General features: G+C 45.6%; 1 protein-coding gene across 1 annotated transcript; it reads right to left on the bottom strand.

The window, feature by feature from the left end:
• Positions 1-806: 806 nt before the first annotated feature.
• On the bottom strand, positions 807-9,474 carry LOC145521944 (uncharacterized). The gene is made up of 4 exons (XM_081530891.1): positions 9,327-9,474; positions 8,215-8,443; positions 3,848-3,939; positions 807-1,010 (listed from the first exon to the last, which is right to left on the bottom strand). Exons 1-4 carry the CDS (start codon positions 9,472-9,474, stop codon positions 853-855), a joined length of 627 nt encoding a protein of 208 aa, XP_081387017.1. The 3' UTR covers positions 807-852.
• Positions 9,475-16,930: the final 7,456 nt, after the last annotated feature.

The following is a 16,930-nucleotide window of genomic DNA, read 5'->3' on the forward strand; positions in this document are numbered from 1 at the left end:
CACTTTCAAGTAAATTACATAAGGGATGCTTTTGCCCAGTGATTTTTCACTTAGGTAAAAGAACATTGGAAAAACTGTTCAAAAGTTAAACTTAACTCTAAATTTCTAGATGGTGAGGAAATGGAAAACTTGGTATTAGTGGGTGGAGCAGTGTACTTGTGAAAACACGAGCGGTAAGAATTCTGAGCTAAGGTCTAGGTTGGCATGCCGGGGAAGAACCCCGCATGAACAAGTCAAACGCCCCACCCTAAACTCGGATATTTTTCAAGCACCAGTTTGTGGGGCTATTAGCAGGAACATCGGTTTTTAAGTCAAAGGAAAATTAAGAAACTGGGAACGTATGACATCACATCTGAAAGGAGTCTGTCATCACTCAGGATCTGTGTTGCCTTCAAAATGAATTAAATCTCTCATAGCTCTCAGAGCTTATAATGAACGCAACCTAGCATAGCGAGACACAAAAGAAAAAAAAAGATGCCGTTCAAGTTATACTTCTGTGTCTTCCAAAGAACACTGCATTTTCATTGAATTCTACATGAGTCTGTGTGACAAAGATTCTGCCCTGTGCAAAGGAAAGACCACCAATGTGAACTCTTGTCAGTTACCTGTACTAATAAACACCAAGGAAGCCTTGTAAATACCTTGACTCCTTCAGAGGTGTTAACCCAAATTCTTCTAAATTGCTTGTTATCCTCTTCTGCTAAAGATTCTCCACCTCCACCATGCTAGAGGATTTATAGCAAAGCAAAGCTATTGAATCAAAGTATAGATTGTATCTGAACTAAAACTAATGAGAAGTCATTGGCGGGAGGTGCAGCTTGTTTTAATTACTGAAATACACATGTAATATTTTTATCTACAGAACTCCACATCTGAGTAAACATGCAGCAAGCTGTGGCTGGAGAGAGTATCATTAAGGGGAACGTTGGGAAGCTCAATCTTTTCCTTACCGCCGTCTCCCCTAAATACAAACAGAGGTACTCCTTTCTTCAAGACCCCGTTGGACAGAGCTGGTGGAAAAACAGAAAAGAAAAACGTAAATTTCATCTAAATAATGCAGACTTGAAGGATGGAGCTGGTTACCACACCAGCTCCCATTTCTTAAGTTTGTTTTTTTTTTAATCTGCGATCCCACTAGACCCAGAGGTGATGATGAGGCAAGGCAGGCCGTGAGGTCTGTTTCCTCGCAGGTTCCTAGCCAAGGATTTGGGTAAGAGGGTCGAAATGAGCCACCTCTAGGAGAATCCTCTCCTGGGGGCAAGGAGTGCCTCGGGTTTGGGTGCCCAGGAGGCTCTCTGCCCACTTCAGTCTGAGGACTCCTGTCCTCCCTATGAAAGTTTCTGAAGAGTAGGAATTCTCTGTAGAACTGCTGTAATGAAAATAAAATTTGGAAATAGCGGGGAGAGAAGTTGTCGGGCTATATGTTAGAAAGGGATCGTTGTAGTACCAAGTTGTATACCAGTGGCTTTAACTATCAGCTAAAAGACACTGGGAAGTGTCCCAGCAGGAATCGTGTCTGTCTGGCACCCTGTGTTACTCAACATTGATGAATTATCACACCACAGTCAACTTCTGAGCCCTTAACCTGATTGGACACATGGGGTTTATCAGATGCAACAGTCAATCAGTACATGATTCAATAAACTCAGGAACATGCAATGAACACAAATAACCGTTTCTCTGTAATTGGAATGCATTAAAGCCAAAGAGCTATGCATCAAACTTGTGTTGCCCAAATATGGTAAAGCCATGTAATAAGATAGATTAATGGTTTAAAATCAAACACATTTCAACTGTCCATGTCCTTTCAAAAATGCTCCCATGGTGACCAGTTTGGGAGGTTTTGCTATCGTTATTCTCATTACTCATAAGCCTCAAGTATGTGGTCTGGGTAGACAGCAAAGATAGGAAGTTTCAATAGAAGACATCAGTTTTTTGCACAAGTAATTTTTAGCCTCTTTCTGCAATAAAATGTATCAATTTTTCCACCACCTATTAATTACACTCTTCAAACAAAGCAGCTCCAAGAAACTGTTAAAATATTTGTGAGGCCATAAATTAAAAACCGTAGAGACAAGTGTATATTGTGTATGTTGTACATTTAATTTTGTCTGTCAGTGCAGTATAAGCTTGCTCTCCACAGTTGCACTGTGGAACTTGGCCAAAAACATCCAACCATCTAAAAACTTGGTGTGTTGCAAAGCAAATTTGAAACATATAACCTGGTCCTTGGGAGTTCGTGTGCTTTGTCAAAAGGAATTTTAAAACTGTATGTCCATTATCCAAATAAAGATTTCAATTCTACATGTACATTATAATATACCAAGTTATTTTAGAACATGTGTGTTTTCAGAGATAATTATCTTTATTGAGGCTGCTTGATCAGTTGCTTTTTCATGGTTTCTTCAATCACAGAAAATGTCACAAATAAATAGACATCATTTTATCTTCTCAATTTAGTGCCCTGGTGATTCTGGCAAATATTTTTGTTTGTCTTATTTTGTTTTCAATAGACTTTATTTTTTAAAGCAATTTTAGGTTCACAGCAAAATTGAGCAGATGGTATAGAGGTTTCCCGTATATTCTCCTGTCCATCACTTGAACAGCCTCCCCCATTATCAACATCTCGCACCAGAGGGGACACTTGTTAAAACTGGTGAACTTGCAGTGACATGTCATAATCACCCAAGTCCATGGATTACACTACAGTTTACTCGACACTGTACTTGCAATGAGTTTGGACAAATGTATACATCATTAAGGTACCATAGGGCTTCCCAGGTGGCTCAGTGGTAAAGAATATGCCTGCCAGTGGAGGAGACTCGGGTTCAATCCCTGGTTCAGGAAGATCCCCTGGAGAAGGAAATGACAACCCGCTCTGGTATTCTTGCCTGGAGAATCCCATGGACAGAGGAGCCTGGAGGACTAGAGTCCGTGTGGTCACAAAGGGTCGCACACAACGTAGTGACTGAACAACAACAGAGTGTTTCCACTGCCTTCGTTAGACTTCCATGCCCCATCTACTCATCCCTTCTCCAACCACTGATCTTTTACTGTCTCCACAGTTTTGCCTTTTCCAGAATGTCTTGTGGCTGGGATCATACAGTACGTAGCCTTTTCAGACTGGCTTCTTTCACTTAGTTATATGCATTTAGTTCCTCCATGTCTTCATGACTTGATGGCCCATTTCTTTTTAGTGCCGAATACCATTCCACTGTCTGAATGGCCCGTAGTTTATACATTAGGTTACTGAAGGACATCTTGGTTACTTCCACGTTTTGGCAATTACAATACTGCTATCAACATGCGTGTACAGGTTTTTGTGTGGCCCCGGTTCCTTTGAGTAAATACCAAAGAGCACCATTACTGGATCATGTGGTAAGAGGACATTGAGTTTTGTAATCTCCAAACTGTCTTCCAAAGTAGCTGTATCATTTTGCATTCAGAATTTAACTGGAGGATGCTGATTAAGGAGGTTAATATATAGATACACGAAAGTGAACGTCGCTCAGTCGTTTCCTACTCTTTGCGGCCCCATGGACTGAATTCTCCAGGCCAGAATACTGGGGTGGGTAGCCTTTCCCCTCTCCAGGGGATCTTCCCAACCCAGGGATTGAACCAGGGTCTCCTGCATAGCAGGTGGGTTCTTTACCAACTGAGCTCTCAGGGAAGCAGCCCATATAGAAATATAGATATGTAAGAATTTTGAGACTGAACTGGTCAGTTACATTGTTTCAATAGACAACTCCAATTTGGAATCCATGCAGATTTATTAAAACCACAAATATAAGTGAGAGAAGAGCTCTCAAAATTCCTCAGCTGTTTTATTCACTCGAAAAGTACTCACGTGCTATAACGACCGTGCTGAATACTCTGCCTATCCTCCTTGAGACAAGAAGAAGATACAGCCCTTGCTTTAAAGCAGCCGACAGCCTAGAACTGCGGAAGACAAAATCACATAAGAGTAGTATGTTAATTGTCCAGCCTACAGAACAACGGGCATTCCAAGTCCTAGTTCTATGCAGAGCATCTAGTAAACATATGATTCTCTCTTGTGAAGAGGGAAGCAAAGCAAACGTTTATGGTTAAAGATGGTTGGATTTTAGTAGCAAGTCTTGCTTCCTGGTGTAGCCGGATCTGAAGTAACCTCATTTCCTCAAAGCCCATCTTATTGAATTATTTTTCAATAAAAAACATCTTCAAAAGCCACTTCATTTTGGCTGTTCAATCTTCTGGGAAATAAGCTATCTGTCCTCCTTCTCTGGCTTCTTGTTGGGAAAGGTGTTTCTTAGACCCAGGCCCCCAGCGGCTCATGCCCTAACCCTCCATGTCCTGGGGAACAGGGGTCTCCTCTGGATCCAAAGGCAAGCCCTCGTGGGATGTAGCCCCACTCCAGATAGGATGCTTACGGCCCTGCACTCCTAACTCCATCACCAAGCTCAGAAATCCTTCTTGTTCCCATGGAATATGTGAACAACAGCATCACCATTAAACAGCTCTCCTCAAATCCCTTTATTAGGGTCGTTGTCTAAGAAGAGGCATTTTGTGTAACCATGGCAGCCTGGCTTTTAATCTCAAGACAGTCTCTGGACTTTCAGAATAAAAGACTTTTTTTTTTTTTTTTTTTTTTTTTTAAGTCCTTTTGCTGGATCTGTTCTATGAAAGCAGCCTCAGATAGAAGTGGGAATACACCTAGAGTGATCTTGAAGATAGTGGCACCACGTAGGGTATACTGTCAGTTTCATTTCTTATTGTGTTTAACTGCGATTGGAACCTAAGTGCTTAATAGATATTTGCAGAGTGGATAAATGCCACCATATGCCCCGTTTCCAAAGCTGGTGCCTAGAGAACTGTCAGTTCAAAGGTAAGCTTAGGCCTTGAAACTGGCGTGGGAACCAGTGGACTGGCTCGTGGACCCGCCGTGGCAGCCCCGAGCCAGGGGCACAGGCCATCTCTGGGCACTCAGGTCAGCTGGGCCCGCCCATGGTTGGTGCTGCCTATGGGCCAGGACCATCTTGTGCCATCTCCTCCACCTGCAGGACTTAGACGACCTCCTCACTCACCTTCTGGTCTTCAGGGCTGTCCTTGCTCATCGTTTTAAGCAAACACTTAAGTCATAGATGGGAGAACAGTTTATTAAAGTCTCCCTAAAGGGGCTTCCTGGTGGCTCAGACGGTAAAGCGTCTGCCTACAATGTGGGAGACCTGGGTTCGATCCCTGGGTCAGGAAGATCCTCTGGAGAAGGGAAAGGCAACCTACTCCGCTACTCTTGCCTGGAGAATCCCATGGACAGAGGAGCCAAGAGTTGGACACGACTGAGCGACTTAACTTTCTAAACTTTAACTCAGAAATGATCCTTTTATAAGCATCATACATAAAAAGAATTAGAGAAAAACAATGGACCAAAGCCCCTTAGAAGCAAAAGCCACTTTGTGATCACGCAGACTCACACCCTACTGCTTACAGATGAGGAAACATGCCCAGAGAAACGATATTCCTAAACTCATACACTTAAGTAACGGAACTGGGAATGGAACTTCTGGGTGGTTTGAGCCTCCGCGGTATTCCAAGAAGTGACCCCTTTCAGAGCTAGAACCATCCAAATCTAAAAGCATAGTTTTCTCACGGGGCTTCGCAGAATGTGAACATCTATACTGTGAGTGAGCCCCCAGCTTCAATCTTTTCACCGTTTTCAGTGGCATTTGCTGAAAACAGAACCTAGAGGCACATTTTCCTTGCGTGCGTCTGACGGAATTCCACTGCGACAGGCAACCCACAGCACCCGTCCCAGGGCTGAGGGGGAGAAGGGGGAGGAGGTACATATATGGACGATTCCAACCACCAGCTCTTCTGGGTCCCCGATGTGCTTGGCAGGTGAGGGGCTTGACGGTGGTGTCCGGACGAGCAGTCCTGAAGCTCAGAACCCCCAGCCCCTTGGGTCTGGGGTCCTGAAGCGGCCTCTTTCTCGATATCCCCACCTCCAGCTTATGCCAGCATCCACCCAACTGGACACGTGTGTGCGTGCTACGTGGCTTGTCGCGTCTGACTCTGTGAGGCCCTGCGGGTGGCAGTGCACTTTCTGCCAAGCTTCCACACCTGCTGAAACCTGCTCCATCCTCCCCCACCCTTCCTCTGCGGACAGGAGGGAGGAGGACGAGAAAGCGATGTGTCTGGAGACCTGGCTTTGGGCCCAAGACCCTGGAGGTCAGATTGGTTCCCCAGAACGGGGCTTCCCACAGTTTTTCCAGGACACATTTAGAAAATCATGGAATAGGTGACTGGAGCATCGGATGGAGCTGCTAACAACCTGAACCAGACCCTGGTTCACGAGTTCCCAGATGAGCGGACAATATCTTGGATGCATTTCGAATCCCACTGTGCTGCACAGCAGAAACTGACCCAGCAGTGGAAAACAACTATACTCCAATAAAAAAAGTAATTAAAATCCACTCCCTTTATGCCAGGGGTACGGGATAGGGTAAGAAGCTTTCACTTTGGGGGAAGTCGCAGTATGATGGCAAATGTTGGACAGCCGACTCGAATGAATGAGCTTCAGAGTGACAAAATGTAACAGCTGGGAAACTAGGGCAGCTCACCTATCGTCTTCCACGTGGCCGTGTCAGCTTCCACTGTTTGAAATTTGTCTGGACTTTCTATTACCGAAAATCATTATAATCTGCTTATTTTTCCTACCAAAACATAAGTAAGGTACTATCTACAAGACATGGGTTTTGGTCTTCCTGGATTCTTTTCCTATATGACTGGTCTCCTATTTCTGAGCCAGAGCTGAACATTTTACTAAGATTTGACCTCTGGGAAATTATTTTGCACTGCTGTCCATGTTGATGAAAAAGCTATAGAGGACTAGAGACTTAGAACATTCTGAGTGGGATAAAAACGAGCTTTATTCTCACCTTAACCTGCAGCAATCATGTTCACACTATCAGAAACTTAGAGTTCTCTTTGGATCTGCCAATAGTTTGAGCCTCAGCTGCTTCTAATCTCCTTTTGAAGAGACGTGAATCACTAATGGAAGATTTCCGCTTGGTTTCCGTGATTCTGAAAACAAGTTTGTTTTTTTTTCTTTCCCCTCGTTTTCCTCCGCCAGAGTAACCTGATTCAGATTTACCATTTAATTTTGTGGGATTTCAGTTTCCTTGAAGTGAGCACGATTTGATTCATTTCCCACGAAATTTAGTTCCCTGTGGATCTTGTGATCCTACGGCATGGCCAGCGGGGTGGTTCTTACCTATAGAAAATGTTCTGTAGATGCTGGCGCTTTACTTCTTAAGGAGCAGTTCATGTTAATGTCTTCATCAGAAAGCTGTCGGCTGGTGGGGCATGTGTATTTGCACAGTTCTTACACCTGATGTGGGTTTCTCCAAACTGTAGAGTTCACCACTGAAATATCTACTATTAGAACACTACACCACGTCTAGATTGAACCCTAGTCTACAAACTCTTAGATGCTTCTGGTGGCTCAAGGTAAAGAATCTGCCTGCAATGCAGGAGACACAGGAGACATGGGCTTGATCCCTGGTTTGGGAAGATCCCCTGGAGGAACAAATGGCAACCCACTCCACTATTGTTGCCTAGAGAATCCCACGGACAGAGGAGCCTGGTGGGCTACAGTCCGTGGGGATGCAAGGAGTCAGACGTGTCTGAGCGCTCATGTACCTGGAAACTCTTGTTTATTTAACCTAAAAATCATTTATAGCAGCAGTCTCCAATCTTTTTGGAACCAGGGGCCAGTTTTGTGGAAGACAATTTTTCCACAGACCAGGTTTGAGGGAGGTAGAGATGGTTTTGTGGTGTTTCCAGCTTATTACATTTATTTGCGCTTCATTTCTTATATTATTACATCAGCTCCACCTCAGATCATCAGGCATTAGATCCCAGAGGCTGGGGACCCCTGATTTATAGCAATAATTACTAGTGAGTGCAAAGGCCTCATCCTCTATAACAAAATCTAAAAAAAAAGTCACCTACTGCTAATATTTGAAATGATACACCAAAGACTAAAAATACCCAAACACGTGTCTGACAATTGTTGCCTTAAAATGTGAGTGCTTGGGCTTCTAAAGGGATTTAGTTCTGCGGTTGTTTTCACAACAGAAATCAATTGGTCTTAACTTACTTTCATTGATAAATCCTTGGAAAGTATAGACTTAGATCAGGACTCTCGGAGAAGGGGAATAACCCAGTGTTACCCACCTTTCAGTCACTGTGGAGGGCACAGCGCAGACTGCAGGGCTCCAGTCCGCACGGGGCGCCCGGGAAGGGGGTGAGACGGGCTGCGGGGACGCCGAGGGCGGCCGGCCGTGCTCAGGAAACCGGGGGGCTGCAGCTAGGGTTTTGGAGAAAGGCTCGTTCTCAGGCATCTCTTTGGGAGGCGCGTGACGTAACTTGCAAACCTCTTTCTCCACGTGATGCTTGATTTCTCCTTGGGGCAGAGGAGCAGGAAACACCCCGAGTCTGTCAAGTCTCTGATCCCCAAGTTTCTTCACCTCGGGTCTGTCCTACAGGGGGCTGTTTGTTGTTGTTTAGTTGCTAAGTCATGCCGGGCTCTTTGTGACCCCATGGACTGGAGCCCGCCAGGCTCCTCTGTCCATGGGATTTCCCAGGTGAGGATACTGGAGTGGGGTGCCATTTCCTCCTCCAGGGGGTCTTCCTGACCCAGGGACCGAACCTGGGTCTCCTGCAGGCGGATTCCTTACCTCTGTGACTGGGGAGCTCCCCTCCCTCTTTCCCCCAGCCCATGGTGTGCTTTTTAGCCATTTGTATTTTCTCAAATATTAGCAGGAATGTGACTCTCCCTGTCCCTCTTTCAAGGAATGAGGCCCTTGTTGCCCTTGTCATGATTGCTGTAAGGGGCTTTTAGGGTGAAGAGGGTCTGAGTGTGTCACAGACCTGCCCCCGGGGGGCTGGGGACAGACCTGGGGAAACCCTGCCTTGCTGACCTGCAGGGTCACCCCTGTGTCCTCCCCGGTTGGTACAGACTCACAGTCACGCCCAAGAGTGATGTGAACCACAGCGCAGGTGGAGAAAGAAGGGAGGTTTTCTGTGGCCGAAGAGCAGCCCATTCTTGCATCCCATAGAACAGGGTTGAGCTCTTACTTTTTAAAAAAGTGTGATTTCTTTTCTTTTCTTTTTTTTTGGAGTTAGAACTTACTTGTCAGTCACTCAGACTCTCCAATTAGAATCTGACGCCTGTAAAGTTTTATATAAATATCTTTCTTACATCAAAGTAGTTCCATTCATCCGCGTGACATGGGTCATCTGGGTTTGTGGTAGCTTCCCACATCTGGTAATTTTGGACAGGTTACTGAAACCTCGCGTCTCAGATTTCTTATCTATAAGGTGGACGAGCAGTGCGCACCTCACGGGGCCCTTCAGAGGATTCAGTGAGCGAATGAATCGAAGCTTCTGCTCACGTGGCCCGGCGCCGCTGTATCTGCAGCAAGTATGTTTCATTGTTGCGTGTTTCCTGCCGCTACGCCGCAGACGTGTATTTAAACTGTTTGGAGTCACTGGGAGGGGCATTTCCTACTGCATGAAAGTCTGGAGAGTTGGGCACCCAGGCCCTCTGGGAGTGCTGAGCAACGTGCTTTTGCACATATTCTACATGATTTCAAATAACTGTCATCGTTTATAACCAGACCTGGGGTTTCCAAATAGAATCTAGTTAAAGTCCTTCCACAACTCTGATGGTTTAATAGGGAGCTCAGCTTGGTGCTCTGTGATGACCCAGAGCAGTGGGGTGAGGGCATGGGAGAGAGGGTATATACGTATATATATAGCTAATTTGTGTTGTTCTACAGTGGAAATGCATACATTTTAAAGCATTTATACTCCAATTAAAATATGAAATAAAAATAAAAATATTGCTATACTTTGCAAAGAAACAAAAAAAGGCCATTAGACCAAGGTGATTCTAACAGCTTGGCAGCCTATGTAAGCAAACCCAAAGCCCATAATGCCTCAAAGTTAAAAACCTGAACCCTGAGGCCTGCCAATTGCACACCGCCAGTGAGGCTTTCCCAAATAAAGCGACTTCTTAAATGGTAACCAAAGAATTTCCTTCCTTTGCTTTCAAGTCTCCTTGTAGAGATCTTGCCCCTACCTCCTGTCAATGGAGCACTGCTATCCACTTCTAATCTGTGTTGCTTGACTCAAATTAACTTGTGCTCAAATAAACTTTCAACATTTAAAAAATGATAAAAGTGAATGAAATTCAACTCATACAAAAATGAATTACTAAAGTAAAAGCTTCTACGTCCATGCACAGAAAGATACGGTAAGAAAAAAAAGGAAACGCGAGCTTCTCAGCAGAAGGAAAAAATTAACAACAAAAGCAAAGAACCCACAAAGCAGAGGATAATTAACATTGTCTTTCAAAGCGAATTTTGAGAGAAAGACATCCCTGTAAAGCAACAGCAACTCTGAAAGAACATCACAGATCACAATTGTTTAAAAATTCAGAGATGGATGGGACTCAGGGGAAATTTTGGAAAAAATGCCAAATCATTTCATATTGCAAGGTACACAAGGGAGAATGAATACCATGGAAATAAAAATAAGAAAAAGGAAGCAAAGAAAAAGGAAGAAAATTGATTAAAGGAACTAGAAAAAAGAAAAAAAATCGACTAAACACAAGCAAAAGTTGTTACGGAACCAGGTTCCTTTGCCAGGAGCACAAGCCAAACGCTGACAGGCCAGCAGAGAAGGGGCTTTCTCATGAGGCCGCCAGGCAGGGGCTGCGAGGACAAACCTCAGATCTACCTCCTAGAGGCGGCAGCCCGGGCTGTCAGTCAGAGGAAGCCGAGGAGTGGGGAGTGTGGGGAACGCCGACGGAAACCAAACAAAGGTGAGGTCTGTGCCGGCCCCGCCCAGCTGCAGGGCTCTGCAGGGGACTCACACGTTAGCGTTTTCTGAGGGTGGCGTTTCTGGCCCTCTGACGTCAAAGGGTCCCTGAGGGCACACTCACACAAGCCCGGTTACAGGCGTGGTCGTCCCAACCATTCTGAACAGACAGGTCAGTTCAGAACCGGACCCAGCTGATTTCAAGTTTCTGAAACACAACCCTGGCGAATATCTCATTGTTTAGGCTACTAGATGCTTGGAGGACATGCTAGTTTCTCATATCAACAATCGAAGCCACACTGAGCCTGAGACAGGTTATAGGTCCAATGGATCTGATGATCACCCTCAGTTTCAAAGAGATACAGTATTTGTATAATTGATATGCACAAGGATATAAAGCAATACAATAGGAAAGATATTCTTAAACTATCATTCAAGAAAGCTTCTCTAATTTTTTTAACGGTGTAAAGTGTCCCTAGTGTTTATGTGGCGGCGATCTATACCTGAGAATAGGCAAGAAAAAGGAGATAAGGAGGCAGGACACAAGCCACCTTCTAGTGGGTTTAGGAGTCAGGGTATTCAGGTCTGTCTTAGAGCTGCTTGGAACAGACACGTGTGTCACTGGAAGGGACAGCGGGCCCAGAAACATGAATAAACTTTCAATTATATGAGAAATTAATACACGACAAGGTAGTGTTTCAATTCAGTGGGCAAAGAATGGATTACTTAACACACATTGTTCTGGCATAGCCAGCCACCAATTTGTAAGAAAATAAAAATCTATGAGACTCTTATCTGTTGTCATTCAGTTGCCAAGTCATGTCTGATTCTTCCCGACCCCATGGACTACAGCACGCCAGGCTTGCCTGTCCCTCACCATCTCCTCGAGTTTGCCCAAGTTCATGTCCATTGAGTCGGTGATGCCATACAACCATCTCATCCTCTGTCACTCTCTTCTCCTCCTGCCCTCAATCTTTCCCAGCATCAGGGTCTTGCCCAATGAGTAGGCTTGTCACATCAGGTAGCCACAGTATTGGAACTTCAGCTTCAGCACCAGTTCTTTCAGTGAATATTCAGCATTGATTTCCTTTAGGATTCAAAAAACTAAGATCATGGCACCTGGCCCCATCACTTCATGGCAAATGGATGGGGAAACAACAGAAACAGTGAGAGACTATTTTCTTGGTCTCCAAAATCATTGAGGTCACTGACTGCAGCCATAAAATTAAAAGACGCTTAAACCTTGGAAGAAAAGCTATGACCAACCTAGACAGCATATTAAAAAGCAGAGACATTACTTTGCCAACAAAGGTCCATCTAGTCAAAGCTATGGTTTTTCCAGTGGTCATGTATGGATGTGAGAGTTGGTTATAAAGAAAGCTGAGCACTGAAGAATTGATGCTTTTGAACTGTGGTGTTGGAGAAGACTCCAGAGAGTCACTTGGACTGCAAGGAAATCCAACCAATCCATCCTAAAGGAAATCAGTCCTGAGTATTCATTTGAAGGTCTGATGCTGAAGCTGAAACTCCAATACTTTGGCTACCTGATGCGAAGAACTGACTCACTGTAAAAGACCCTGAAGCTGGGAAAGATTGAAGGTGGGAGGAGAAGGGGATGACAGAGGATGAGATGGTTGGATGGCATCATTGACTCAATGGACATGAATTTGAGTAAACTCTAGGAGATGGTGATGAATAGGGAAGCCTGGTGTGCTGCAGTTCATGGGGTCGCAAAGAGTCGGACATGACTGAGTGACTGAACTGATACTGATACTTTCTTTAGGATTGACTGGTTTGATCTCCTGCTGTCCAAGTGACTCTCAAGAGTCTTCTCTAGAACTACAGTTTGACCAAAATATATTCTGTGTTAATTAAATATTCAATTAAAAAATAAAAAAACAGTATAACACTTCAAGAAAAATAAACGATTATATTTACAGTCTGAGTTGAGAGAGACTCTTTTTGGCAACCTGGAAACAACAAAAGGATAGGCTGAGACAACTATCTAGAAGCCAGAGAGTTTTGTATGGGGAAAAAGAAAAAAGTAAGCACACTTTAAAATGAGCAGAAATATAGGCATTTTTGAAAGTAAAAGTGAAAAGTGAAAGGGTCGTGTCTGACTCTTTGCAACCCCATGAACTTGCAGCCCACCAGGCTCCTCTGTCCATAGGATTTCCCAGACAAGAATACTGGAGTGGGTTGCCATGCCCTTCTCCAGGGGATCTTCCCTACCCAGGGATTGAACCTAGGTCTTGAACCCAGGTCTCCTGTGTTACAGACTGATTCTTTACCGTCTGAGCCAGCCCATCAGACATGGCAGAGAAGGTAAAAATTCACAATTGCTTTGGAAAACAAATTGGGAATATTTATTAACATGAAAAAACACTGACCGTTTAACCCAGTAGTCCCACTCCTGAGAATTTAGCTCATAGAAACAATGCACTGGACCTTAAGAATATTTATAAAGATGTTTATCACAACATTGCTCACAGAGGCAAAACCAAATATAGATGCAGAGTCAGGGAAATGGTTACATAAGTTACAGTACAATCACTTGGAATATGAGGCAGCTGTCACAAAAATAATAATTAGAATGATACAGAATTGCAGGATTTGTACAACATATTATTGCATGTGAAAACAGAAGCTATATAATATGATCTCTCTTTCATTAAAAAATACCTGACCCCTTCGTGATCTCTGTATAGGTACATGCATGTCATAAATATGGGTGAGTATGATTATCTGAACACTGAGAAAAATATTTTAAAGCCTGTGATGTCATTGACATCACGTGGTGGAGACCCCTCTGGTCCCCAGCTTGCTGCATGGATATTCCTCCACCCGTGACCTGACCATCACACTCACGGCACGTATCTTAGCTTTTGGCACATCTCAGCTCAACAACTTCTGTGTTCACGGGGGTAACACACCGCTGCTACAAACGAGAAACCAAGGCATCTAAGAGCTCAAATTAGGTAGCCGTTTACTTCCTGTTCAAGGTAAGTGTTCAAGGTTGACTAATTGCTCTCCTTCAAGTGGTGATTTGGGGAAACAGGTCACTGGAGAGCTGGAGACTTGTGATACTGCAGCAAAACACTTGGTAAAACTACGCCTGCAGCTAGTTTTTCCCTGGTAGCTCAGTGGGTAAAGAATCCGCCTGCAATGCCGGAGACCCAGCTTCGATCCCTGGGTCGGGAAGATCCGCTGGAGAAGGGGAAGGCTACCCACTCCAGTGTTCTTGGGCTTCCCTTGAGGCTCAGCTGGTAAAGAATCTGCCTGCAGTGTGGGAGACCTGGGTTCGATCCCTGGGTTGGGAAGATCCCCTGGAGAAGGGATAGGCTACCCGCTCCAGTATCCTGGCCTGGCCTGGAGAATTCTATGGACTGTATAGTCAGTCGATGGGGTCACAGAGAGTCGGACACCACTGAGTGACTCTCACTTTCTTTCCTCACTGCAGGTACCTGGAAGGCAGACCGCACGCCTGCCCAGCCAGCAGCTCCAGGGAAAGGCCTGTGTCCTGACTTTCCCCGCGGGTGCACGTGGCCCGCGTGGCCTGGCTCACAGCCGCGCCCTCCATCCACGTCATCAGCACAGCTTTTACTCTCCTCCCTGACCTCTCCTTTCTTAGTCATGTTTCTCCCTGACTCTGACCCTCTCGCCCCTTATAAAGACCCTGTGATTACACTAGGCCCTCTTGGCTAACCCACGGGTGTCTCCCCATCCATCCCAAGGCCCTTAATTAATCACATCTGTAAAGTCCCTCTTGTCAGGTAACATACTCGTGAGTTTCAGGGGTTAATATTATTAACATCTTTGGGGGGAATATATTATTCTGTCACCGAGGAGGGGGAAAGAGAGAAAGGAAAGGAAAAGAAAAAAAAAGCCCAAGCGCTGGTACACTATGCAAAATCATGTTCTTTGTTTAGCATTAACAAGCAACTTTTATTCTTTTTTTTTAATATTTAAAAATAATTTTTATTAGGGTACAGTTGATTTAACAAGCAAGCTTTAAAGAGGAAACAATATTTGAAATAAAGTCATGGAGGAAGAAGCAGAGAGTAAGGCAGCAGAGAGGAGGGGTAGGGAGTGAAGACAGCAGTTTTCTAGGCGCAGTTTAAGCTGGTCTATCCATTTATGCCTCCGGGCAGGCAAAGGTATTTCGTAAGAAGTCATTTCAGAATTTGATTTTACTTCTCGCACTTAGCGTTTCAGTTCCCTTGTCGGGACCAGAAAGGCGAGTGAGGTCGTGAATGGAGGTTTTCATTTATAAAACGTCCCCAAGGTGCTGCCTTTTAAGGACAGAAACCTGCGACTCTCTCTTCATTATAGAGTCTCAATCCCTTTTTCTTTTTCTCCTGGACTGGTGTTCACCGAACAGTCCATCCACCCGACAGCCAAGCCGGGCTTCCTCCAGTGCCTGTCTGTCGGTAGGTGCTGGGGAGATTCTTGGGAAAGCCAGGTAGCTGTTAAAGATGGTACTGAGATAAAAAAAAAAAAAAGCACGTAAAAGAAACTTGTGAGAGAGAGCATCCTTTGGAGAGAAATGCGCTGAAATTAGATGTGATATCTATTTTTATCCTCTTGAAATTCAAACTTTTTGGAACCAAGAGTGAGGGTTACCAGGTGACCTTTCTTTCTTTCGCTTCTAAGGAGTTTTAGGAACAACCATGTCCTTTTCCTCCTTATCTTGCCCTCACACTGAAGACTGGATGTGTCCTCATGGAGGCCGCCAGGGAGCGGACTGCAGCGCGTGGGCAGAACAGGAGGGGGACGGGCAGTGCCCGGGGAGTGGGCACAGCGAGGGGTGCGAGGGGCGTGCGGGGAATCAGACGCGGATCCAAACGCCCGCACAGCTCCCGTCTGCGGTGCCCGAGAGGCCCAGAGCCCACCCCTGACACGCAGACCCTCTGAGAGCAAGTTAGCAACGCGACTCAGAACCTGCCTTTCCTTCTCAACCCGGCCGGCTCCCGCCCACCCGCCTGCCGTCTGTCGCCGAGGACCACGTGGGTTTGCAGGTGAAGCTGGGCTGGGGCTGGCAGGGGCGTCTCCGTGATGATCGGTTTCGTCCACTGCGCTTGCAGCCCTCACTCTGCGGAAAGGAAAGGCAGAGATGAATCCAACACGGATGCAGTCCCCTCCGTCAGCGACTACTGTCCACGGGCCTTTACAACTGTGGCTGGCTCCAGAGGTATTAGAGTTCAACCATCATTTATGTTGGTCACAGGAGTTGAGAGTGTGTAATAAGATTCCAGAGCTCACGTTTTGCATGAAGCACGTAGGAGCCAGGATGAAGCTGGTTCATAATCTGATGTGGTGTGTTTCAGTGAAACATAGTTTGTAATCAACAGTGGAGCAAAGGCTGTTTAGACAATGTCAGGTCATGGTCCAATCCACTGGGGCAGCCTGGGGGGAGTTCCTGTTGTCAAGAGAGAGGGAGAGGGGAGGGGGGACACAGAGAGACAGATGGACAGAGGGACAGAGAGACAGAGGGACAGAGGGACAGAGAGACAGAGGGACAGAGGGACAGAGAGACAGAGGGGCAGAGAGACAGAGAGACAGAGACACACAGAGAGACAGAGGGACAGAGGGAGAGGGTGAGAGGAGAGATGGAGACAGAGAGCCGGCGATAGAGGACATGTACAGGTGGGAGACGGGGCTCTTCTCTAGGTGCCTCCTGAATTACCCAGAAGGACATTGCTCCTCACGGTGGGCATCTTATTATCCCACATGTGTGGGATGTCCCACACATCCCTCGTCTTATTATCCCTGCTAGAAAGACCACAGCCACAGGCTGGCCCCAGGTTATGTGAGGGCCGTGTGTCAGCAGGTTGCATTGTATCAAGGCGGATACAGACTTTATTTTCCAAATTGGGAGCTGAGAGCTGGGGAAGTGGGCAGACAGGTGTGACATACTGCAAATCTGCAAACATCCAGAGGGCAGTGAGCTTGGACACGCTTTGTGGACGGTGAGCAGAGCCCCGTGCTAACCGCACTGAGAGCTTTGTTCCAAGACAACTGTCTGTTGCTATTTTCACCATTTACTGCCCCGCAGTCCACTTACCCC

This window comes from Giraffa tippelskirchi, chromosome 9 (assembly GCF_054371585.1).
Source record: "Giraffa tippelskirchi isolate mGirTip1 chromosome 9, T2T-mGirTip1v1.2.pri, whole genome shotgun sequence".
NCBI classification, from domain to species: domain Eukaryota; kingdom Metazoa; phylum Chordata; class Mammalia; order Artiodactyla; family Giraffidae; genus Giraffa; species Giraffa tippelskirchi.

Excerpts from the sequence above, each read along its gene's own strand:
- LOC145521944 (XM_081530891.1), bottom strand. The coding sequence starts at position 9,474 with ATGAAACATACTTGCTGCAGATACAGCGGCGCCGGGCCACGTGAGCAG. Across the intron at positions 8,444-9,326 it reads ATCTGAGACGCGAGGTTTCA|GAGAAATCAAGCATCACGTG; the intron begins GTAACCTGTCCA and ends CTCTGCCCCAAG. Across the intron at positions 1,011-3,847 it reads CAGCACGGTCGTTATAGCAC|CTCTGTCCAACGGGGTCTTG; the intron begins GTGAGTACTTTT and ends TTTTTCCACCAG.